The sequence below is a fragment of the Petaurus breviceps genome, unplaced genomic scaffold (assembly GCF_028583685.1).
Source record: "Petaurus breviceps papuanus isolate PSGF00001 unplaced genomic scaffold, PetGlider_PUasm1.0 178, whole genome shotgun sequence".
Lineage (NCBI taxonomy): Eukaryota > Metazoa > Chordata > Mammalia > Diprotodontia > Petauridae > Petaurus > Petaurus breviceps.
The window spans coordinates 37,563,325-37,589,301 of NW_027185777.1; the positions used below are offsets into that span (position 1 = coordinate 37,563,325).

General features: G+C 36.2%; 1 protein-coding gene across 1 annotated transcript in view; it reads left to right on the top strand.

The window, feature by feature from the left end:
* LOC138159851 (receptor-type tyrosine-protein phosphatase N2-like) overlaps window positions 1-25,977 on the top strand; it is a 1,065,359-nt gene that overhangs the window by 569,693 nt on the left and 469,689 nt on the right. Inside the window, exon 4 of the mRNA XM_069086126.1 lies at window positions 14,960-15,077. Coding sequence (XP_068942227.1) covers window positions 14,960-15,077 — 118 coding nt within the window. The remainder of the gene's footprint in view (window positions 1-14,959; window positions 15,078-25,977) is intronic.

The window sequence follows — 25,977 nt, forward strand, 5'->3', positions numbered from 1 at the left end:
CTCTCTCTCTCTCTCTCTCTCTCTCTCTCTCTCTCTCCTCTCATCTCAACTTGAAAATAACTGAGTTTTTGGGGAAATGGAATACTCCAAAACTTTCCTTCTGATGGAAGAATCTGTTTCTGTGTGTTTGTGTATGTGTATTAGAATGCTGTTTTAGACCATGTTTCTTCATGTTATATTAATACCTTTGCTAATTAATTGACCCTCTGGTTGTTGTAACCACAGTTTTATCTTGCCCCACACCAAGTTTACTATTGGCTCAGCACTCACACTGCTCCTGTGCTACTAAATTGCTGCCATGCCTGAAGTGAATGTAATTCTAGTATATATTTTGTTATCTTCATCCCATTTCTTCTTGTCATGTGCTAGAGTCAATATGTGGCTGAGAAGGGTTTATCTGAAGGGAAAAATAATAAACTTATGGAAGAAAACAAGACTGCAATATATAATAACCAAATTATTTTCAAATTATATAACCAGTACAAAATCCACTGGTCATAAATTTGGTCATCTATCAGTCTTACCTTCCCTACTTCCATTCAAGGTTTGGCTCTTGTACCATGTGTCCTATTAAGCCTGGAAATTAACCACTCAATGATATGTCCTCTGCCAGTCTCCTTTCAGAGTGCTTCTTTTTCCTCTGACCATCTATTGGTCATGGCTTTACCCAGTTGGATTTGACTTGATGCATTTAAAGACACATGGCAATCATCAGTTATTATAACCTCTTGGTATTGTTCTATGGTTTCTACCCTTGTTATCATCATTTATCCCTGTCTAACTCAGAAGTGATTTGTCATTTCCTTTTCAGAGATTAAGGCAAACAGAGGTTAAATGACTTGCTCAGTCACACAATTAATGAGTTTCTAAGGCTGGATTTAAACTTGGGTCTTCCTGAACCCAGGCCCAGTGCTCTATCCACTGAGCCCATCCAGTTGCCTCCAAAAGTGTTTTTCTTATTGCTTAGTCATTTTCAATTATGTCTGACTCTTTATAACCCCATTTGGGGTTTTCTTGGCAAAGATAGTGGAGCATTTTGCCATTTCCTTTTCCAGTTCATTTTACCAATGAGGAAACTAAGGCAAACAGGGTTAAGTCACTTGCCCAGGATCACACAACCGGTAAGTGTCTGAAGCCATATTTGATCAGGAAGATGAGCCTAGATACCCTGCCAAACTCCAAAAGTGTTTACAGATAATTATTTCAGCAGCATCCCCAACTGCTCCCCCAAATAATCATAAACATTTTTATATCCCATTCTTGCTCTCATTTTTCAAAATAAGACCTTTGTCTTAATTTCATAAGAGACTTTTAACAAGAATGTATTAAGTACTTCTTATGTGTGAGGCACTGTGTTAAGTGCTGTGATGCTAAGAAAGAAAAAAAACCCTATCTTGCCCTTACAGAGATTACATTCTAATGAAGGAGACAGCATGTAAATCACTGTGTACATACAATATCTGCAGATTACATGGGAGGTCATCTTATAAAAAAGGCAATAGCAGGTGGGGGTACTGCTGCTGCCCAGCAGAATGTGTCATTTGAGCCAACTCTTAAAGGAAGTCAGGGAAGTGAAGAGGGAGAAGAAATTAGGAGAGAGACAGACAGACAGACAGACAGACAGACAGAGACAGAGAGAGACAGAGAGAGACAGAGACAGAGACAGAGAGATGGAGACAGAGAGAGAGAAAGAGAGACAGACAGACAGACAGACACAGAGAGAGACAGAGAGAGACAGAGAGAGAGAGAGAGAGAGAGAAACAGAGAGAGACAGAGAGAGAGAGCACACTAGGCTTGGAAAACAGCCAGTTCAAAGAGACAGGAAATGAAGTGTCCTGTGTAAGGAAGGGCAAACTCATCATTCTATGTAGCTGAATCATGGAGTGTGTGAAGCTGAAAGGAATCTTACCAATCATGTAGTCCAGTCCACTTCTTTTATAGATAAGAAAATTGAGGCCCTGAGTGGAGATGTGACTTAGCCAAAGTCACCAGGGCCCAGTACAACACTACTCCCATCCCAACAATGTCTGTTTATTCTCTCTCTCCTCCTGTTTGGTAAGGGATTTTTAATTGAATTTATCAGTAGTATTTATATTTTGTTACATGTGCCCAGAGGCCTTGGGGAAATGGATATTTTAAATAAGTCTAATAAATAAATAAATTAATCAGTGAATGTAAGCCAGCCGAGAACATTAATTTTTAATGAACCTTGATATCACAAAATCCAGTGTCATTACTGGAGGGTAACATCATGCAGTATTTATTATCACAAATACAGATGACTTTTCTGCAAATCATATTTCTGTGAACTGTGCACTGACTTGTAGCTCAACATCAACTGGAAAATCATGGAAATTAGAGATGCAAAAGAATTGTTCTGTAGAAAAAATTACCTTTCTATCTGTCTCCATGTGTCAGTAGTTGAAGATGCCCGTAATGCTATAAAACAATACATGAGATATTTGGCATTTTGGAGATGGGATAATAATAATATTTTTTAAAAAAAGTTTTCATAGAATTTGGAGGGAAATTTCACCAAAAAGGACATATAAAGACATTGTCTTGAGAGAAATGTTTCTGGTTGATTGCTATTTTTCATTAAATCCTATTCTCATACCTAACTGAAGAAAAAAGCCCTAACTTTATTCATTTTAGAGCTTAGTACATGTAAGCATCAATGATTTTTCAATTTTAAATGGTTAAATTATCTTGTATTTACCATATTATATCCCACCCCTTAGTAGAATATAAGCTTCTTGAGGGCAGGAAAGTGCTTTATTTTTGTATTCATATCCTTAATGTCTAGCACAGTACCTGATGCAGAGTAGGGACATGATAAATGCTTGCTGAATTGAATTGTTATAATTTAGCTTTTCCCAAGAATTGGGTTTGCATCCCAAATTTGATCATATCTCACCAAAACAAAATACATACTTAAAATGTGACTGATGGGTATTAGTACTACCTCTCAGATGTTAGTGTAATAATAAGGATGTTTCACTGAATTTTAAGAGATAAATTTCAATAAATGGAAGCTAGGCTTTGATTAAAGCTTGGCATAGTTCTCAGTAGAGAACACAGAAAGAATAATGTGGCTGCACCAGGTACATGTTAAGTAGATGCCTTCTAATTGCCTAATCAATAAAATTCAATAGACCATGCATTCCTAGTCAAGTATTGTTTATGGGGTGATATGTTTGGAAGAGACCCCCTTCCATTAAATGATCTCTATTCTAAGTAGGTGTCCCCTAGGCAGGCTTCCTGAGGAAAGCCTGAGGAAAATTTGTTTCTGCTGAATTTCACTAAGTCTTTATTGGGCCTCTCAAAATCTCCCAGCATCACGATCAGTTATGTCCTTGTACTATCAGGAAAAAGTCTGTATATTCTATCAGAAATTCTCTGTTTTTTAAAATTAAAATTTATTTTATTTTTCAGTTAGCCCCAAAGACATTGAAAAAGAGGAAAAGAATGCCTATGTAGAAAAATACTTATAAAAGGTCTAGTTTTATAGTGTTAAAGAACTAGAAACTAAAGGGGTTTAGGGAATGACTGAGTAAATTATGGTGCATGAATATAATGGAAAAAGGGGATAGTTTCAGAATAACTGGGGAAGACTTAGATGATCTGAGCAGGGGGAATTAAACCAAAAGAGAATGATTTATATAGCAATAATAATATAAAGACAAACAATTTTGAAGACTGAAGATCTCTGTCCTCTGACTTTTGACATTCCTCTGCTATTATGGATCCTCTTAGAGAAATCACTGTGAAGGCTAAGATTTGACTTAGTTCTGAGAAGAAGAAATTAAGGTTCATTTCTTGTAAGTGGCCTTAAAAAGCTCTTAGCATAATTCAGTATTGAGGTGTTGAGTGGAAGGAAACAAAAACAAATAAGAAAAAATGAAAACCCAAAGGTTTTTTTTTTTCATTGACATTTTGCTCATCTTTTTACATGTCTTGATTCCCACCTTTGAAGTTTGTGGTGCTGTTATTTCTAATTTGATGAGATTCTCAAATCTACCACATTTTAAAAATGTTTTTTCTAGGATTGGGACTTTTTAAATAAATATGTAAAATAATGACAATGGAAAAACGAATGTATCTCATTATAGAGGAAAGGTTGTAAACATAGGTCAATACCAGGATGTTTGATTTTAATTTCTAAAGGAATACTTCACACAGCTTGTGGCTTTTTTAGTTTTACATTTAAGTATACAGGAGCATTCTAAGATATAAAGACTCAAGATTAATTTTCACTTTTAAACCAATATTATCCTATAGAAGGCCATAAATTTATTAGCTTATAACCCTAGGATATCAAGACAAACTTTTGGGAAAGACTTGTAACATTCTTTTCTGTTAAAATCATGATGTCCCATTTATTTAAAAGAGAATAATGAAATACTATCATTAAATTAAATCATAAGTTTCCAGTAGGTTCTGAATAACCATGGCATATTACTTTATTTTAATCCAGTCATATCATAAACATCTTAAATAAAAGACTATGGCGGAGGGGGGATTACTTGGTTGTAGCTATGGTTGGTGATGGTATTGTTTTGCTCTAAAAATTTCTATCAGATTGGATTGGAAGTTTACTAACTTAAATAAAAATCTCCCACAAACAAATTAAGTAGTTGGACCTCTGCAAAATTGGAGATTTTTGCACTAAGGAATGGACCTGAGAGTAAGAAGAATTAATAAAATTTCATAATTAATGAAAACTGCAAATAGAAAGCATGTATATTCATGGAATGTCACATTCATTACAGAACTAGACATGGTGAGTTTAGTTATTGTGGTAGCCCAAGGACCTCATTATAAGGGAATTTCACACTTAAGGCAGCACTATGTCAGAATTAGTGACAATTCAGGATACCTTCATATGAAGCAAGGGACGGAAGATAATAAACGGAGAATGTACCAAAGGACTTCTGCTGGGAAATCCAATTAGAATCTATGGTTCCTTTTCATGTTTACTGAATACTTGGCCTTAAAATGAGAATTTTATTTTATTTGCTTATTTTTTTCTCTTTTTTACTATTAGAAAATAATCTCTACCCACTGAATTGATGCACAGTGCCACACAATATCCTAGCTAAATGTGATGCTGGGATGAGAAGCAGTCTTTTCTTTAGCTCTTTATCCTACCGCTAACATGGCAGCATCTAAACCATGGTTTCAATACATATATTTTTACTCATGTCATTTAAAATTTTCAGACAAGTTAGGTGATTAATCTTCCTCACTCTTTTTCTCCTTCCCTTTACTTTCCCCTTCTCCTTCCTTTCCCTTTCGTTTTTGTTTTTTCCCTTCTCCCTTTCTCTTTCATACTTTCTCTATCCTTTTTATCCCTTCTCCCTCCCTCCTTGTTTCTCTCTCCCTCACTTTTTCTCTCCTTTTTTCTTCATATAACACCTTCACAGTTTTATTTGTCTGCAAGTATCATGGCCAACAGATGGGGTTCAGTGATATTTTGTTGTCATGAAATCTTCAACCAGTTTCTTGCCTATTAGTCAAGGCTCCCCCAATGACACTAAATTCTGGTGAACAAAATGTGTTATTCTCCCCCATTTTAATTTAACATTAGTTATCTCATCATATTAAACTCCCAACTGGAATTTTAAACCTTAATGTTATTCCCTATTTTCTTTTTTATTAGACTTTTGACATAAAGGCCACTTAATATTCCTTTCCTAAATGTTTAAAATATCAGATATACCACAAATTCTACCACTCTCAGTTTATATATGGGCCACATAAGACTTTGGATAGAAAGAGGTAGATGGATAAATATCAATTGGTAAATCAATATATACACATATAAACATATCTTTATATATGTGAATATGCATTTATGTATATACACATATCTTTATATACATACATATACATGTATATTATAAATATATTTCATATCTATCTATCTATCTACATCTCATAAGTATACTTAATTCAGTGGGAGATTGTTATTTAGATTGTTCTTTTTGAGTATCTACCCCAATCAGCAAGGGTCTTATTATAGTATAGCCCTGCAAAAACTTGTAGTTTGCCATCCTTTTGCAAAGAAGTGTCTGACAACATTCCCTTTGACCATATTCAGAAGTGGGAAACACACTGAGCATTTGGTAACAGCAATCTTATTTTTGCGTAACTGCTGTGGTCGCAAGGAGAAACATAGGAAATGATGCGGACATCATTTGATGTGTCCTTGAGCTCTGAAAATGGAAGTATGAGATGAGACTGAGTGCTGTGACTCGGGGGATTGTGGAACAGCAGCTGGAGAAAGTCACGTCTCTGGCTTGACCTATCTGTTGTGAAAATAGGGAAGAAAGCCAATCACACACAATTCCGGGCACATTCTGACAGCTAAAGGAGGCATTAACAATTTGCAACACATGGTATGGGGGGCCAGGCTCTGCAATGGAGAGAAATTATTTTCTGACTGAAATAACACAAGAAGTAAAGGGAATTCAGGAATCACCCCCACTCCATGTATTCTCTGGCACTTCAGAATTTAGGCCTCAGGTAAAAAATGTGTTTCAGAATTCATAGAACAAAGCTTTGAGGATGTTTCAAGAAATCTGAATTGTCTTTGCTTGATTTTTTTTTTTCACCTCCTCTAATACGTCTTGCTATTTGGGATAGATAGTTATAGGAAAAACTCATCATGACCATCCTTGGGAAAAAAAAGCCACTAATCCTGGTGGCACCGAACTCATTCAAAAGCCGGCCTGGACTGGTATTGAAGTCTGCCTACAAGGTAGCCAGCCCATCAGCTGTCATATTTGTTTATCTGGTTGCTTATGCGAAAGGAGCAAAAGCTATAAGAAAAAAAAGGCCTTTGTTGTAGAAAAATTAAAAGTATACTTTTATCATATATGTGGGTGGGTCTCTGTATGCATATGCATATGTTAATGGATATTATAAACATATTAATAAATACATATATGCATATATAAACATTGTATATTTATGTACATACATGTATGTATTCAGTTTGTTTCCAAAGTCTTCTTACAATTTTTAAACTTTAATAACTTCAGAAATATATATTCTAAAAACTTTTTAAAACCTCAGCATTTGAAAGGCTAATTATTTAAGGTTTTATTTTTGTTTTTGTTTTTGTTTTTTGCTTTTTGGAGGGGGTAAGGCAGGGCAATTGGGGTTAAGTGACTTGCCCAAGGTCACACAGTTAGTACGTGTTAAGTGTCTGAGGCCGCATTTGAACTCAGGTCCTCCTGACTCCAGGGCCAGTTCTCTATTCACTGTGCCACCTAATTATTTAAGTTTTTAAAATAATATTTTTTCAAAAAAAGAAACTCAAGTGGCTGCACAGAACTAGTCTTTTTTTTTAACTTTGTAAAAACTTCCGTTAGTTGCTACTCAGACACTGAAAGAATTACATTTATAATCCTAGCCTTAAAATCAACCAAAAAACAAGGTTTTCATGTATACCTGACAATTTTGACATTATCCCACAAGAAAAATTCTAATAGATAATTCATGTGACTTATATGGTCAAGCAAAAGGATCTCCTCTGTAGATCTACTAGTTAAAAAAAATGTCATCTGGAAAGGGTCATTCAATCCATGTGTAATCACAGCGAGTCTAATATTCAACTTAAAATTAAAAGTGTATTATTTACAATTCACAAAATTAAAATAAAATAAATTGAAGTGAACATTCTATTTATATCTTTGTAAGTTAGTAACATATATACATTTGAAGTTATTAAAGCTTGAAATTGAACTGTTTTCAGACATCTTATATATCTATCTTTCTGTTTATATGTATTTATGCATATAAATGTATCTATATCAATTATATATCTGTATCTGCATATGCATTTAGGTATCTCTTTCAATATCTATGTATCTCTCTCTCTGTTTCTGTCTGTCTCTCCCTCCTTTCCTTCCTCTCTCCCACTGATTTCTATATGCCTGTATGTATCTTCTGTCTATCTATTTCTATGTATGTGTCTGCCTATCTGTCATCTACCTCTATCAATTGTAAGTGATTAGACCTATTATTTTATTAGTTTAGGGAGCTACCAGCAAGGAACTTCCTTTTCCTATGTAGGTCATGATTTTTTCTACAACTAATAGCTGTAGAGAATACAACTATTAAGAATAATTTCTCTAAGCAGTCACATGTGACCCACAGAATGCCTGAGTGCAAGCCAAACCAGATTAAAATGTAACTGGGAAATACTTAACAAAATAAGTAAAAATGATACAAAACATCGATAAGGTTAATATGTGGTTTTCCAAAGTCAATATGTGGCTGCAAGGATCCTTATGTACAGTCTAGTGGCCCCATTCCCATTGTAGTTTGGCACAACTGGCCTAGAGCACTGAGAGGTTAAGTGATTTGCCTAGGGTTACACAGGCAGGAGCAGTCAGAGGTGAGATTTGAACCAAGGTCTTTCTGAATCCAAGGCCAGCTGTCTATCCACTAGGCTACTCTGCTTCTCATTCACCATAGACTCATAGTCCCACTATTCAGATGGAGAAACCATCGATCCAACACAATGAAAAATCTTAACAGTAAAATTGAGAAGGAAATACCAAACCAATAAAGGCTTAGGGTTCCTCAACCTTCCCAGATAAGTGTAAAGTGGTAATAATTCTCCTCCATACTAGAAGAAGTTACTGTTAGAAAGACCTAGAAAAGTATTGGGAAAAGCAGGAAATCTGATTTTTTTTTAAATGTGGTCCAGAAGAAAGAGTCCTTCCTGGATTTACAGTCAGAAGACCTGGCTTTAAATCCCACCTTCTTTTACTAACTACTTGAGTGACTTTAGGTATTTCACTTAACTTCTAAATTTCCCTGTCTATAAAACAAGGAGGTTTGACTAGATGCCCTGAAACATTCATTTCAGCTCTAAATCTATGGTCCTGTGAACTAAAGAACTCTTTGGATGCTACCAAAGCTCTGAATTAATTTGAAAATGGGAAGATATTGCTTGCTGAGCTATTGCCAAATGTTATAGGATGGGTTAAAACTGGGCAGCCAGGCCCTAAGAGCCTCATGGAGCTTGTGGTCTTACTCTGCTAGGCGCTGGTTCTGTCATTTCCTTCCCTCAGTGCCAGATAACCTATCCACTTTATTTTAAATTAACCGATACAATCTCATGAAGTCTTTTCCCTTTGCTTCCTGCCTGCTTGGCCTGGGAAGAGAGGGAGAGAAATTGTTTTTCTTATTTGTGAAAACAATCTTCATGTTATCTGGAACTACTATTCAATCTCAATATAAGTGAGAGAGACAAAAAAAAAAAGAGGGTTTGGAAAAACTATTAACTGGGCCCTCTCATCCTGCAATTCTACTTTGACCATTCTTCCTTACCACCTCCCCTTTTCCCATTAATCAGTGACAAGAATCATTCCTTCCTATCAGATGCTGTGGTTGTAACTATGTGGGGGTTGGCATTGTCCATCTGTGGGAGGTCGTAGCTAAAAAAAAAATAGACAACCTAGTCAGAACTCCAGCAGAGCTGGTCAATCGGTAACTCAATGTCCTACAATACAGCCCCTTTAAGTGACATGGAAATAATGTGTGTACATTACAGCCCTGCTGTGATCCTGGGCAGTCAGCAGAGCAAAATTGTTATAATTGGGGTGTGAGCCAAGAGCATCCGCTAGGTATGGTGACAGAGACAAAGAGGAAACAAGACGTTGCCAACCCTTCATTTTGATTGCAGCTGTCAGCTTGGTATGACGGTTCCTGTGTATGGGCTCTTTGTTGAGCTTTATGTAAGGAGAGAGCCTCTCCTTCCGTCCCTCCCTCCTTCTCTCTTTTTCATTTTCTTTTTTGTTTTCTTTCATGTTTTCTTTCTCCTCTTTTTCTTTCTTTCTTTTTTCTTCCTCCCCTGCCTTTCTTCTTTTTCTTCTCCCTTCTACCTCTCTCTTCTATCTTTCCCTTCTTTCCTTCCTTCCTTGCTTCCTTCCTTCCTTCCTTTGTTCCTCCTTCCCTGGCAGAATATGCAAAAGGTACATTTTAGACGTAATTACACTTTCTGGGTAGATGATAGTGTGAAGAATTATGATCCTACTGACTAAAAATAAGTGAACTGTTTTCAAAGTAAGGAATGGATTTGGTTTTCCCACAGACTTGTGGACCTATGTTACCTATTTCATTGTAAGTCACTTGTTGAAGAATGAAGGTTAGTGCTGTTGTGTTAGAAACAGAATCCCATTCTTAGGTAAAGTCAATGGGGAAATCTTCTTTTTTCCTCTTTTTGTTCTCTCCTGTCTTTTAGACCTGGCATTTATTTTTTAAAACCTATATGACACTACTAATAGATTCCAAAAAAGCTCAAGGGACACAGAAACTATCATTATCTTCTACATTCCAGTGCCATATATTGTAATAGAGAGAATGGTAAGGAAAGACACAGGTCAGACTGTGAGTTCTTCATTACATAACAGGATGGCAGCACCCTCGTGGAACCAAATGAGAGAGTAGGAATGAATATAATTTAGTAATAAGAATACAACTAACTCACTTTTGAGGCAGAGAGAAGGGGAAGGAGAGAAAGAGAGGGGGGGAGAACATTGATCAGCGAAATCCATGTACTGTTCAGGAAGCTCATTTTAAGTAAAAATTCTAGTCTTCTCCTCTGTATTTATCTCATGAAGCTCTATTTGGAAAGAAGAAAATTGACTAATGTGTGGTCTGTCTTCTCTGCTTTTTCTTGCTTCTCCTTTGACAGAAGTCTAGTGAGGCAGCTCAAATATGTGAAGGAAAAATAAGAGGTGTGGAACAAATCCTCTCAACCAGGACTTTGATAATTTAAAAGTATAATTTAATAATGATAGGACCAGTCTTATGGCATGGCAATATTGGGTGGGGAAGATGGGATGCCCTATGGGGAAGAGAAAAATACCCTATTTGAACTGAATTCTCATAGAATATGGAGGAAGGATGGCAACAAGGTTCAAGGAAACTCCTTAGCTGGACCAAATTACATTTCTATTTGAATGTTCCCATTCAGCATCTTATGTCTCTTTGTTCTATAAAGATTTTCTCAGTTTTTTGAGTTTGATAAGCTTTAGGATAGTCTTTTAAGATACCAAGATATACTTGAATTTATGTTTATATTTGACAACTTAAAACAAAAATATAGTTAATAAATTTCTATACTGGTATTTATGATTTTTAATGGTTTTCAATGATACTTGAGGTATAAATCATTGAACAGAGGTAGATATGATTTTAGGGATCATCTAGGGTAGGTGTTCTCAGTCTTGTGTCCACAGACCCATTGGGAAGTAGGATAGCTTGCAAGAGGTTCATGAACTTGGAATGGAAAAAAAAATCCATTTTTATCTTTACTAACCTCTAATTAGATTCTTTTTCTTTTTTTATGAGCAATCAGGGTTAAGTAACTTGCTCAAGTTTACATGGCTAGTTATTTCTGGGTGTGGTGCTAAGTGTTGGAGCCCGGTTTCGATCCCCAGGTCATCCCGACACTGGAGCCGGTGCTCTTACTTGCTGTGCTACCTGGCTGCCCCTCTAATTAGATTCTCAACCTCTTTCTGTGTCTCTGTCTGTCTGTCCCTCTCTCTCTGTATGATCATCCCTTTGAAGAGTCTGGTAAAGCCAATAGAGTCTGTCTCAGAACATTTTTAAATTCATAAAATAAAATATATAGGAATATTAAGGAAAATCATTATATTGAAATCTTTACTGAGCTATTTAAAAAAATATTCACCAACCCCAAGTTAAGAACCCCTTCTATAACTGAAATATAGGATTTTCCTCAATTATTTAGAAATACTGTTCTGAGAAGAGGTCTGTATATTTCCCCAGACTGCCAAAGGGGGGCCATCCATGGTCTATAAAAGGGTAAAAAGGCTATTCTTTTTCATTTCCCTTCATTCACAGGCAAGGAAATTGATGTCCAGAAGAATTAAGTGGTAATTCTATATAGGTAGACAAAGCAGAAATGGGATTTGAACCCAGATTTTTATCTCTTGGGCCAGTCCTTTTTCTACTATAGCATACAGTTTATATTGAGAGGTATTTGAGGTTAGCAAAGCTACACTCTTTCCATACAATGTCCAGGGAACGTCAATGCCTTGTTCATGCTCACAGTGGTTTCATGTTAGTCAATATACCTATCCCTAGTGAATTCGACTCTTAATAAGTAGTTATTAAGCACCTACTATGTTCAAGGAACTGTGTTGGCCACTAGGGATATAAATGTAGAAGATGAAATACTCATCCTCTTGAGGAGCTTGCATGTCAATTGTAGCTAACAATTCAGGTTATTTTTTCGTCACAGAAATACAAATGGTTTTAAGACAAAAGTAGCCTTTTTACTTAAAAAGAAACAAACAAATAGTAACTGGCAAGTTCTTAGTACATTTTCCTTTTGATGGCATCTCCCAAAGACAGACATATCCAACTCCCTCTTGCAGGGGGCCATAGGATCTCTTAACCCTTACCATTCCCCTTTATAGCCCTATTTGGAGATTTTACATGATTTTAAAAGCTGGAAGGGCCTTTGAGTGTCTTCTGGCTCTCTTTTTACACATGAGGAAACTGAGGCCCAGAAAGGTTAATTGGCTTACCCAAGGTTGCACAAATAATAGGAGAGCCAGGGTTTGAACCCAAAGCCTCTGATTCTAAACCTACCACTCCTTTCAGTTATCACACTGCCTAGAAGTCTGCCTCATGAACTGTGCCCTGGGAAAGCATTTGTGTGGTTGGTTATATTTTGTCTTGTCATTTCCACATCTCTACCTTTCAAGATAGTGTGAAATTTAGTGGTCTATTCTAGGAGCAACCATTTGTCTAGCTAAGTGTGCCTATTACCAATAATTAGCCTGTTGGGTGGGAAACCATTTCCTTTTCCAGAGGCCAGCCATGACATCATCTCTATAGAGTACAGGTCTAATTGTTTCTTCTTTTTTAGAACTGAAACTTCATATAACAGGGAGATTAATTTCCCTTTTTGTATTCTCTCTGTCTTAATACCATTAGTTTCAACTAAAGAAGAATCAGTCTACTTCATTCTCTGGATAAATCGTTGCTTCTGCATAAGCATTAATATAAACCAACATGGGACAGTAGAAAGTTCTTGATTTGGGGCATAAGCATGCTCAGGCATAGACTCTATGTCCAGGTATGGAAGAATTCCCAGCACATGCTACATGTACACCTGATTTAGAGTCAGGAGGCCTGAGTTTGAATTCCTTCTCTGTCCCATATCATCTGTGTTACCTTAGATAGGTCATTAATCTCTACTGATCTCAGTTTTTTTTTTAATCAGTAAAATAAAGGAGTTGAACAAGATGACCTTCAAAGTTCCTTCCATATTTAAATATATGACCCAAAGATCTCAAATTATTTTGTGGAGTATGACTGACGCTAACATGCACAAATGTGTTTACCTTTTTAGTGAAGCAGGAATATGAACAGAGGCATCGGTTTCTTTGGGGCCTATTTTGTTCTAGTCTATTTTTTAGGAGCCCAGTGCAAGTGAAACAGACCCATCTCACTTAGTAGCATCTTTCTCCAAGTCCTTTTCAACACACTTATGTTGTGCCTTGACTGCCTTTCTAGAGTGACTGCTTTTCAAGGAGTTGTGTTGTACCACACAAAGCTTCTTAGAGCAACTTTTTGCTGATTGGTGACATTTTCCTCCAAATTCCATCCTGGATAATTCCTGGGAGCATTCTAAGATTTAGAAAGGTATAAACAGTTTGAATCCTGCCACCTGTATGTTTAGAAAGGTGAGATTTGCATTTGTAAAAGACTTTAAGTGGGGTCCTGCAGGCAGCTTATATCTCCCAGTCTCTTTTCTGAGTCCTTGCAGAGAGCTTGTTTCTCAGCAAATTTCTGCCATAGCTAAACACAGCTAGCACATACACTTTTGTGTGTACGTGTACACACATACACGTACACACATCCGTGTATTCACATATACATTTGTACTTAAGCATTCATGGACTTGGCTGCACATGCACACACACACATATATACATTTGTACTTGTGCATTCATGGACTTGGCTGCACACACACACACACACATTTTCAGTGATCTTGATTTGAAGATTTTGGTAATGTGTTTTCGTACAGGGCATAAAAATATATCTCTGTAATTACATGATATTTAGTGATTAGATAATTATGGATAATTGCATGGGGGTAGTTCTAAGAGCTAAAGTGTTACCATAAGATCTAAAATGTACAAATTGCATAATAATTATTCTTGGGAGTTATTTGGTAATTCTGAACATAATTATCATGTGATCTGCAGTGCATGTAATTAATGTATAATCGCATGGATTTTGCCTTCATAACTACACTTCACCCTTGTTATAAACCTCTTTGTCATAACATTTGAGTATAAATATAATGTAAATTGGCTTCCAGATACAGTACATTAAGCCCCGTGATAATTACTTTCACAGTAACAATACCCCTTATTCCATTCCAAATGCTTGACTCTTAAGCAAGATTGAGTTGGGGAGGAGGAATGGCCTGGAGATCCAAAGGTTGGGCAGTGTATCTGATGAGTGGTGTGTAGGAGTGTACACATTGCTCATGAGATGTAAGTTTTTCCTATCATTGTCGTCCTCCATTTTGGAAGCTCCTTCATTATCTTTCATAATGGCTAGAAACAGCTCTTCTGTTTAACCTCCGTGTCTGTCTGGCTTAGGGCACTTGGGTGTCTAGTGGTGGCAGAATTCCATTAAGTCCAGTCCCTTTTTAAATCCAGCACCATACCCACTGTCTTCTTTGAGAGGAACCCTTTTATAGCTTTGGAACTTGAGTATTGGAAAGTCTGATTAATAAGAAAGACTTATAGTAGAGGATAGTTTTCACTTTGGATTAACAGGGTAATTGGATGTGATTTAAAAAAAATGTTTCTCCCAACTACATCTCCTAGTAGCTTTACTGTAACTTTTACAGTGCCTGAAAGTTTTCTTTGTTTTCATTTCACAGGTTTCACTTGGCAGGATGATTATACTCAGGGCACTGTAGCCCAGGAACTTGAAAATATCCCAAAAATCCACCAGTGGCACCCAGAATCTTTAGCAAGTCATGGAGTCAACTCAATCAGGTAAATTCTTTATGATGTTATTTCCCCAATTCCTCTACTGCCTGATCAGGAGAAATATTTCCATCCCCATTTGTATAATAAGTCATTTTGAGTCTGAGTCTGCTCAAGTCCCAAGTTCTAACTAAGCCTGTATTTTGGCATTAACTCTGGATAAATTCTGCAATTCTTTATGCTTCCTCTATGGAATAGAAAGGGAGATATTTACAGTAAAGGGAAATAGTTACAGTAAGGGATTTTATTCATATTAATAAGTAGGACAAGAAAAAATATTGGCAAGGTTAAAAAACACCTCATTATTTGTGACTGTATCAAAGAGAGAGAAGGGCTTTATTATGTGCTAAAAAACAGGATTACTCCGTAATTAAATGGATTAGTGATCTCATCTGTAGGGGTACTCCTCCCAGTAATGCAAATCACAAGTCACCTAAATCTTTTTAGATTTAGAATATGTAACCCATGACCTGTCTCTCTAAGCTAAAGGCTTATACAGATCAGATATTAGTTGTTTTGGTTAGGTGTAGGAATATAGGACAGAGATTATCATTTTTACCCTGACTTTCCAGGATATCTAAGTGAAGCTCTAAGGTAATCTTTTTTTTTTTTTTAAGCAATCAGGGTTAAGTAACTTGCTCAAGGTTACATGGCCAGTTATTTCTGGGTGTGGTGCTGAGTGTCTGAGCCCAGATTTGATCCAGGTCATCCTGACACTGGAGCCGGTGCTCTTACTCTGTGCTACCTGGCTGCCCATAAGATAATCTTTATAGCATTGGTGTTAACAATCAGGAGCATAATGGGATTTTCAAAACTATGTTCCTCTCAACCCAAATATTGAATACACCTGGAGGATTTGCCCCTGAGGATGAAGCCACATAGTCAAAAATACAATTGGACCTGAGGGGTCCTTTGCTATGCTGGCTGGATATGACTGTGGCTGCAACTCACAAAGGAGCAAAAATATCCCTAAGGCTTTGAACTGGTTCATGAAATGACTACAAAAATTTTAGTATTTAAAAGCAGTCTACCCTAGCAATTAATCAGCAAAGCATCAGTTGTCAATAGAAGTTGATTGGTAAAGTAGTCTTCTAAAAATTCTCTGGGGGACCCACAGATGGCATAGCTCAGTAGAGAAAGTTGTCTAAGAGTTGATATTAATAGTTTGCAACCTTACAGAGAGCATTATTTGCTCTTCAGAGAAGGAGTAAGTGGGTACTTTTGAAGGAAAGGGGTATTATAACTGGTTTACAACCAAAGGAAAATGAATTGTTCCATCAATAGATATCTCCTTTCCCACTGGTGCTATAGGAGTATATGAGATAGTATACTCTTTGCCTATGGGATGGCAGTAATATTTCCTTATTAATGATTTTATGACTATGTCTAATTACATATCTTTACTTTGAATTAATGTGTCCTCTGTATTGGTCTGCCTCAAGAAAGGTATCATATAGGCACTTCTATGGGTATGGTTGTGAATAGATACTGACTTAAATAGAGCCTTGAGCCTGGGTGTAACATTCAGGAAGAAATGTTGAGGAGTAATCTGGGAGTAATCTGAGGAGTAATAATGAATGTAAGCAAACAGAAAGAAGAATTAAAGTTGGAGAAGGAGGTTAGCAAGGATCAATTCTCAAACCCTTTAGAGAAAAAAAACAAACAATGCTAGTAATGTCTGAAAAGTAGTTTTAGTCAATGCACTTTTTATGTCCTATAGCAAAGCATGACTTTTTAAAGATTTAATTTAATATTTGGTGCTACTGACCTCTACTTAGAAATGTTTGAACCTTTTAAAGGAGAGGACATGCATAGTTGACTTTTTTTTCCTTTTTGGTTCGCCATACTACTGTTTATTTACTATTCAGAATTTCTATATATCTGATGTTTTTCTGTATTGGTTTGTGCTTAATGCTCTGCCTCCTTTCACCCTCCCCAGACTGGGAATCTTTCTATTTCTATAATTTCCCCCTTTCTATTGTTGGGATTAAGTTCTCAGTTTTCTACTTAAATTTATATCCTAGATTTGGATTCTTAATTTAGGGAATAACTTGACCAGTATAATTTTTTTTTAATTTTTTTTTTGTAACAGTAACATTATATTAATGATTCCTGGTACTTGCTACTCACTGTCAATCTATTTTCTGTGCATCTGCCACATTCGTTTTCCTAAAGTATAGATTTTACCTTGTTATTCCCTCTCCCTCAATAAATACCATTGACTCCATATTATTTTTACCATCAAATATAAGATTTTCTATTTGGCTTTTAAGCCTTTTACAACCTGATACTTTTCTACTTTTCAGTAAGGTAGTAGGAAGAGACAGTAGTTTTAAGGTGCAAGAAGTTGTGGAGGTTATGAGAAAATGAAGGCAGTGAGTGAATGTAGTATCTTTTTGCTGGAAGTTCAATAGGAAAGGGGAAGCAAGAAGATGATAGCTTTAATGGGTAGCTGGATGAAGGAAAGGTTTATCTCTTTTTAAAGTATTGGGGACTGTGTATTTGTACATTGGAGAGTAAGAGATAGTAAAGAGAAAAATATGGAAGACTAATGAAAAATGAGAGATAAGAAATGGAACAAGGTCTTAAAAGAAGCAGGAGAGAATAGGATGAAGGGGACAACTGAAGGTGTTAGATGGTGCAAAGAAGAGACATGGTCCATCCTTTGTGATGAAATGGAAGGAGAGGATGGATGAGATGAGTAGACTGAGAGGACTGAAATAGAGGGAGTAGATAGAGCTCACATCAGTGTGTCTAATTTGTCTCAGAAAATAAAAATGTGAAGTTATATGTTTTGAATGAGGAAGGATGCAATACAATTAGGAGCTTAAAGAAAGTGGAAAATATTGAGAACAGTTATAAGGAATGTAAGAGAGATAAATCAATAATAAAAGAAGAAAGAATTGCTGTGCATTTGAGATGTAGCAGATTAGTTGAGATTAAATAGCTTAAATTTGAGGCCAACCCAATAAGCACTATTTCACAATTTCTTCCAGCAGCTCTGAAGGAGAAGACTGGGAAATAGATATTAAGAATACCCTAGAGTTGAGGATTAGCAGTACTAGGAATGCTGGGAGATTGGGCAAGCAAGGAATTCAAAGGTAGAGAAGACCTAATAGAAATGAGTGACCATAGGGTCAAAGGGGAGAAGTGAAGAAGGTGAGACCAGAATCAAATGAATAAACTTGTGTTGGGAGGAACCAGAGGACTGAAAGACTGAAGGTAAAAAGCACATATGGGAGGGGGAGGAGAACAGAAGATGGTGGTCAAAGAGGGAAACTTCAGAGTTTTGAAGTACTGGTGATAGCAGGCAACCTTTGCAAGCAGAACCACAGAATTTCAAAAGGTGAAAAGGATCTTAGAGGTTAAGTCTAATGCTTACTTAGTCCAGAATCCCCCTCTATAGCATCCTCAACATGCAGTCATATGTAGCCTTCCCCTGATGACATCCGGGGAGATAAAACTTATTAGTTGTCGAGGCATTTGTGGATAGTTGTATTAGAAAAATTTCCTTTACATTGAACCTAAAATTGCCTCTCTGCAAAATCAGTCCCATATATCTTCACCACAGAAGTCCTTCACATATCTTAAATACTCAAAGGTTGCTATTACTTTTAAAATCTTCTCTTCTCCATTTTAGACAGACCCAGATCTTTCAATCCAACTTTAAGGATCGTGGTTTGGCATCCTCTCCCCATCCTCATTGCTCTCCTTTTCCATATTCATACTTCTCTCTTTTTTTCCCCTTTTTGGAGGACAATTGGGGTTAAGTGACTTGCCCAAGGTCACATGGCTAGTGAGTGTTAAGTGTCTGAAGCCAGATTTGAACTCAGTTCCTCCTGATTCCAGGGCTGGTGCTCTATTCACTGCTCCACCTAGCTGCCCCCATATTTCTCAATATCCTTCCTAAATTATGGCTCCCAGAAATGAATATTATATATACCTTATATCACATGTGTGTATATAACTGTGCAGAATAATTATATATGCAGTTGGATGGAATTGTATCATATGCCATGTTATATATAAGTATAGTCAGAAACATATTGCTATACGTACATATAGATGTATGGGTTTAAACACATGTGTGTATCTATAGTTATATGTCTATGCATCTCTGTATCCCTTTGTATCTATATCTCTTTCTCTGTCTACATACATAATATAACACATATTTTCAATACTGACTTACATGTAGGAAGTGATATAAAAGAAACCCACTCCCCTCTATCCCCAAAAAGAAGGTGACCTAGTAACAAGAGTGAAATATAACAGATACCTGGGTAGTCTTCCTCTAATCTGGTACCAATAGAATGTTCAAAGGAAAGACTTAATATTGTTGTATAGATCCTCTGGGTAGTATTTCTGGGAGAACTTACACAGCATGAGAAGGCAAGCATAGTCTGTTATCTGTGCTCTTGAACATAGAATCGATAGCCATGAGATCCCAGCTCCACTGAATTATTGATGAAAACCTCATTTTAATAGATTTACCCCATTGTTCCCATTGTTCAGATCTTAGGGATGGTGATTCTGTTTTCCAGGATGATGGCCTTCCTGCCTAGCTTCATGTTCTTTACGTTTTTGATAACTATACCTCTCCTGGCCATTCCAAGAAACATGGCAGCCAAGGACATTGTACTTCTAGAATACAAAGTCATTTGGGAAAACAAGGCAGAATATTATAGAAGAGAATAAAAAGCAATTGAGAAGAAAATGAACCTTCAGAGAGATTAATATGAGATGCAGCTAAGTCAGAACATCCGGAGAATGCTTTAACATCAATATGCTTCCGCTGATATTGCAGAAAGACAAGCCACTAAAGGTGAAGACCAACGATAGGGTATTGGAAAGGCATATGGAGGGCATGTGCAACCTGTGTTGTATTATAAAGAAAAATTTTGCATGAGAAATAGGGTTAATGGTGTCTTTAAAGAAAGGAATGATCAGAGAACTGGTTGTGTGCACAGTGTCCTCAGTAGATGGACATTTGGTGATGAATTTAGGGTAGGGCATAAATAAAAGATGCAGATATTAGACATGCTCATATTGGCCTGCAGTCTGCATCACTGAAAGGGATATTCACAGTCATAAGATCTTGGGGTATGGTTGAGTCTACTTCATGGGGTAATTGTGAGAAGAATGCTTTGTGAATCCTGAAGTGCCACATAGATAAATTATTATTGCTACCCATTTGCCGACTTTCTTTTCTGTATAAAAATCTTTATGAAAATAGTATATCCAAATTCTGAAGAAAAAAGCATTCTGAAGTACGCTTGAAGAAAAAGAAGGAAACATTCAGAGTTTCACAGGTGTAGTCTATTGCATAAAATTTATCTATAGATGTTAATATAAAATTCAGCTGCATCCATTATTTAATAAATTTTAAAAAGTAATTTAATCTGGTAGAACAAAAAAGTTTTAATGATACTATTTAAACCAGGTGTCTTATAGCCATATGTTAGAATTATATAAGGCTCTACAGCAGATGTGATTAAAGAGATGACTTTATTTTTTAACCTGTATGTTCTAAAATGTTTATAGCAGCTCTCTTTGTGGTGGCAAAGAACTGGAAGTTGCATGGAGTGCCCATCCATTGGGGAATGGCTGAACAAGTTGTGTATATGATTGTGATGGAATACTATTGTGCTATAGGAAATGATGAGCTCAATTGTTTTAAAAGAAACATGGAAAGGCTTGCATGAAATAATGAAGAGTGAACTGAGAAGAACCAAGAGAGAGAGTATCATATACAGTAATGGCGATGTTGTTTTACGAATGGCTTTGAGCAAATAAGTTATTTCAACTATTGCAAATACCCAAATTAATCATGAAGGACATATAAAGAAAGACAATATCTGGTCCCAGAGAAATAACTGATAAACAGAAGTATATATAAAATAAGTTTACATATACATACACAGAGAGAGATATTTGCATCTAAGAGATGACGTTATTTAGTGTGCTGAAGCATTGGCATCAAGTCAAATGCAAAACATGTTTACATGTAGTGTTTATGTAAATCAATGTCGTGTTTATAGTCCAAATGAAAGAATTCTCTAGTGATGGTTGCTGTTTGTCCTTCATTCTTGAATAGGACCATGACATGAGGAAGGTGATGCCATGACTTGCAAGTGACTTGGATTTAAGTGAGTCAGGGCTTTGCAAAATCACCAACCTCACTCTTTCTTCTGGAGCCATCTGGGTCCAGTGGCAAGATATAGATCAGGATAACTGGAGATGACCCCAGATGTAGTGAGAGACGTTGACCTTTTAATGATGGTGAAGTTTTCTAAATTCTCTTCTTTTCAGATGACATTATACTAACTGTATCAATTCTTAAAATGCTACAAAGGTGAAAACACTACATTTCAGTGAAACCCACAACAGTGCAAAGAGGATTATTTAGTCATTCACAGTTCAAAACAAAGTGGATAAAAAATTCATATTGCTCAGATTGTCATAACCTGATTAGCCTATGACCTTAGTCTATTCCTTCCTTCCTTCTTTCTATCCATCTGCTTTTCTGATTACCTGCCTTCTTTCCCCTCTCCCTTCTTCCCCTCACTCCTCCCATGAGATGGCCATAACTAATCAACAATGAGTTGAACCCAGAAGTAAGTAGGTAGAGCATATTGTATTAGAAAAATTGATTTCATTGTATGTAAACTGTTTTCTGCTGGAAAAGCCCATCTCTTTAATACCAATATTCTTTCAATAATGCTATTTAGAGGAATCACAATTATAATAGTATTTTATTTTTCTAATTACATGTTGTAATGCCATGCACAGAAGCTTTGCAGAAGAACTGCTGCTGTGAACAGCTTTTTTAAGGTTCTGATTACTCAGTATAGTGATCACTCTCTTCCATAACAAAAGCAAAACATCCATGGAAAATCAAGGTACAGCATAATTCAAAATACAGCATTTACCATATTTCAACTTATCACAGAAAATCATAATATAATATTCACAAAATAGTCTCAAAGTAAAATAGTCACTCTTAAGTTAATTCAATCAGTAACTTATCAGTAGTATCAAAGTACACAGTCAAAGTCTTCCACTCTTGGGGCAAAGTCCTGATTAACTCAATTAGTCACTAATCAGTAGTCTCAGGGTCTTCCATTCTTGTGGCAAAGTCTTGATTAACTCAATAAGTCATTAATCAGTAACAATAGTCAAAGCACTCAAAGCAATCAGTCACTTATTATTCAGTAAAGTCTTACTAAGTATCATAAGCAAAACCCTCCACCACTTTAGGTCACTAGTAAACTATAATTCCATAATTGCTCAGCACCCAAGGAGAGGTCTTTTCTTTATCTTCATATGGGGCCTGTTCTCAGATTCCCTGGATCCCCTTCCATGGTCCCAGACTCTACCTGGGTTCAATGGTAGACAGCTCCCAGTTCTTTGACCAGCTCTCTGGGGAGGTCCTGCTCCACACTGGCGTTCAAAGGGTCTGTTCCATGTCAGCTCCTTCACTATTTCTGCTCCAAGGAATTCAAGCTCAATCAAGTCACAAACAAAGTCTCAGCATCTTGGTCATGCTTCAGTCACCTGGGCTCCTGGCTCCTGGGCTCCTGGGCTCCAGAGCTCCTAGCTCCAGATTCCAGGCTCCTGGGCTCCTGGCTTTGGGCTCCTAGAATCCTGTTCAGAAGAAGCTCCACCAAGACAAGTTTTCAGGACTCAGTTCTCCATTCTTCTGTAGCTGTTCTGCCACCTGATCTCAGTCTCAAGGAAATTCTGACTGTGCCTCTCTGGGGCTTTTCTTATATACACAGCATTACCTACTTCACTTCCTTCAGCCAACTTCCTGTTACAGCAGTAACAAGGGGCAGGACTTCATATGTTCTCTTCCCTCAATCAGGGGCTTGATCAGTTACTAAGTGTTAAGTATCTGCTACTTTTGCCAACACAAAAGGGATCTTCAAGTTCAAAATTACATTACCATTACAGATGTAAAGATAGTTTTTTTTTAAGCAATCAGGGTTAAGTAACTTGCTCAAGGTTACATGGCCAGTTATTTCTGGGTGTGGTGCTAAGTATCTGAGCCCAGATTCGATCCCCAGGTCATCCCAACACTGGAGCCTGTGCTCTTACTCACTGTGCTACCTGGCCACCCCTAAAGATAGTTTTTTACGTTTACTTTTAGAAGATTTTGAATTATAAATTTTTCTCCCTCCCTTCCCTCTCCCTTCCCCCAACTATACATGTATAATCATATTAAATATATTTCCACATTAGTTATGTTGTAAAAGAAGAATCAGAACAAAAAGGAAAAACCAGGAGAAAGAAAAAAACAAAAAAAGTGAAAATAGTATGCTTTGCTCTATATTGAGACTCCATAGTTCTTTTTCTGCATGTGGATAGACTCATTTTCCACCATGAGTCTTTTGGAATTGTCTTCGTTCATTATATTACTGAGAAGAGCTATGTCTATCAAAGTTGATCATCACTCGATATTGCTGTTCCTATGCACAATGTCTTCCTAGTTCTCCTTGCTTCACTCAGCATCAGTTCATATAAGTCTTCCCAGGTTTTTTTTTTTCTGAAATTCATCGTTTCTTATAGAATGATAGTAAGGAATCACAATTAACCTAAAAGATAATGGAAGTACACATGATAGACATGAGGTACTTGTGGCACACTACTAACAATAATAGATGACATAAATTATGTGATAGAGGAAGTTAATATAAAAGAAAAAGGTTGTTGGATAGTCATTTAATGAGAATGGGTTCAATAGAAGGCAACATAAGTGCTTTATATATCTCTGACATAGTGACAGGATCAGAGGCAGACCCAGTGTCATGATGGGGAGTAGGAGGATATACTTTGAAGGGTTTATCATTAAAATTGAAAAATGATCACATTGATTATAAAGAAGAAAGAGTTCTGATTTTTACTAATTGAGGGAGTATCCACAGTGACTAAAGGACAGATTATTTAGTGAAGAAGCCTTTATTAAGTGCCATTTTTTACAAGCAGGGCAGCCAGGTGGCACAGTGGGCGTGGAGTCAGGAGGACCTTAGTTCAAATCTGGCCTCAGACACTTAGCAATTGTGTGAGCCTGGGCAAGTCACTTAACCTGTTTGCCTTAGTTTCTTCTTCTGTAAAAGTAGATGGAGAAGAAAACAACAAGCCACTTCAATGGCACATACCAAAATTTGTGGTATGCAACCAGTGCCAGGGATTTAGAGGAAAAAGCATATTTCTTAATGCTTACATAAGTAAAAGAGAAAAAAAGGCAGATCAATGAATTGGGCATTCAATTTTTTAAAAAGTAGGAAACTAACAAACTAAAACCCTTTAATTAAACACCAAAACAGAAATCCTTTTTTTAAAAATCACAGGAGAGATTAGCAAAAATGAAAGTAAAAAGAAAAAAACCAACAACATTGGACTAATAAATAAAATTAGGAGGCTTTTTTTGGGGGGGGGATGGGTGGAGGGGGAACACCCAATATAGGATATAAGCTATTGGCTAACTTAATTTTCAGAAAAAGAAGAAAACCAGTATTACCAGTATTAAAAATGAACAAGGTAAATCAACAACTGATAAAGATGAAATAAAAGCAATTATTAGGAGTTATTTTGTCCAATTAAATACCAATAAAACTAACATTCTACATGAAATGTATGATTATTTTAAAATATTTTCAGATCAACAGAATAGGAAATAGAATACTTTAAAAAACCCATGTTGGAAAAAGTAATTTAACAAGCCATAAATGAACAAATGCAGAACCAGATGGATTGACAAGCAAATACTGCCAAACATTTAAAAATAATTATTCTTATGTTACATAATTTGTTTGAAAAAAAAGCAGGCATATAAGCAATCCTAAAAAATTCTTTCTATAACAGAGATATGCAAAGCATAGTCTTGATACCTAAACCCTGGAGAGTCAAAACAGAAAAAGAAAACTATAATTTCCCTAATGAATATTGATGCAAAACATTTTTAAATGAAATACTAGCAAAGAGATTATAGCAATATATCAGAAAGAAAGTATCAAATGAACAAACTGAATTTATACCAGGAAGAAAGAATTACTTCAATATTAAGAAAACTATAATTGATCATATTGCTAATAAAATCAATAAAAATCAAGCAATCATGTTAATAGATTTAGAAAACCTTTGATAAAATATAATACCTACTCTTGTTTAAAAAGAAACATAGAAATTATGGTAATGAATTGAACTTTCTTTAAAATCATAGAATAGTTTAAAATCATAAACCAAGCACAAGAATTTTCCATAATGGGGATAAGCTAGAGACCTTTTTAATAAGATCAGGGTGAAAGCCAAAATGTCCATTATCACTAGTACTATTCAGTATTTTGCTAGAAATGCTAACTATAGCAGTAAGACAAGAAAAAATAAATTAAAGGAATAAGCATAAATATTGATGAAACAAAACTATCACCCTTTGAAGATGATATGATGTTTCCAGAAGATGATGTTTCTAGATAACTGGAAACTGAAAATAAAATAAAACTGAATTTTTAAAAAGAAGGGAAGATTGGAGGGAGAACATTTCAAGTATAGGGAATAGCCAGTGAAGCAGCACAAAGTTGGAAGACAGAGCATCATGTGTGAGAAACAGCAAGAAGACTAGCATATAGAAAATGAGGGAGAAATACTAGACAGGTAAGAAGAGGCAAGTTTGTGAAGAGCTTTAAAAGACAAAAAAATGGAGGATTATATTCAGGTTGTACCAAAAGTCTTAGTTCAGTTTAATGCTTTAATTGTTTTATTTTTGTAGGTGATACAGAACCTGTGGGATTTATTGAATAAGAGAAGAACATGGTCACATCAGCATTGTAGGAAAATCACTTCCATAACATAGTGGAAAATGAAATAGAGTAGGGACAGAGGAGAGAGACAGAGAGAGACAGAGAGA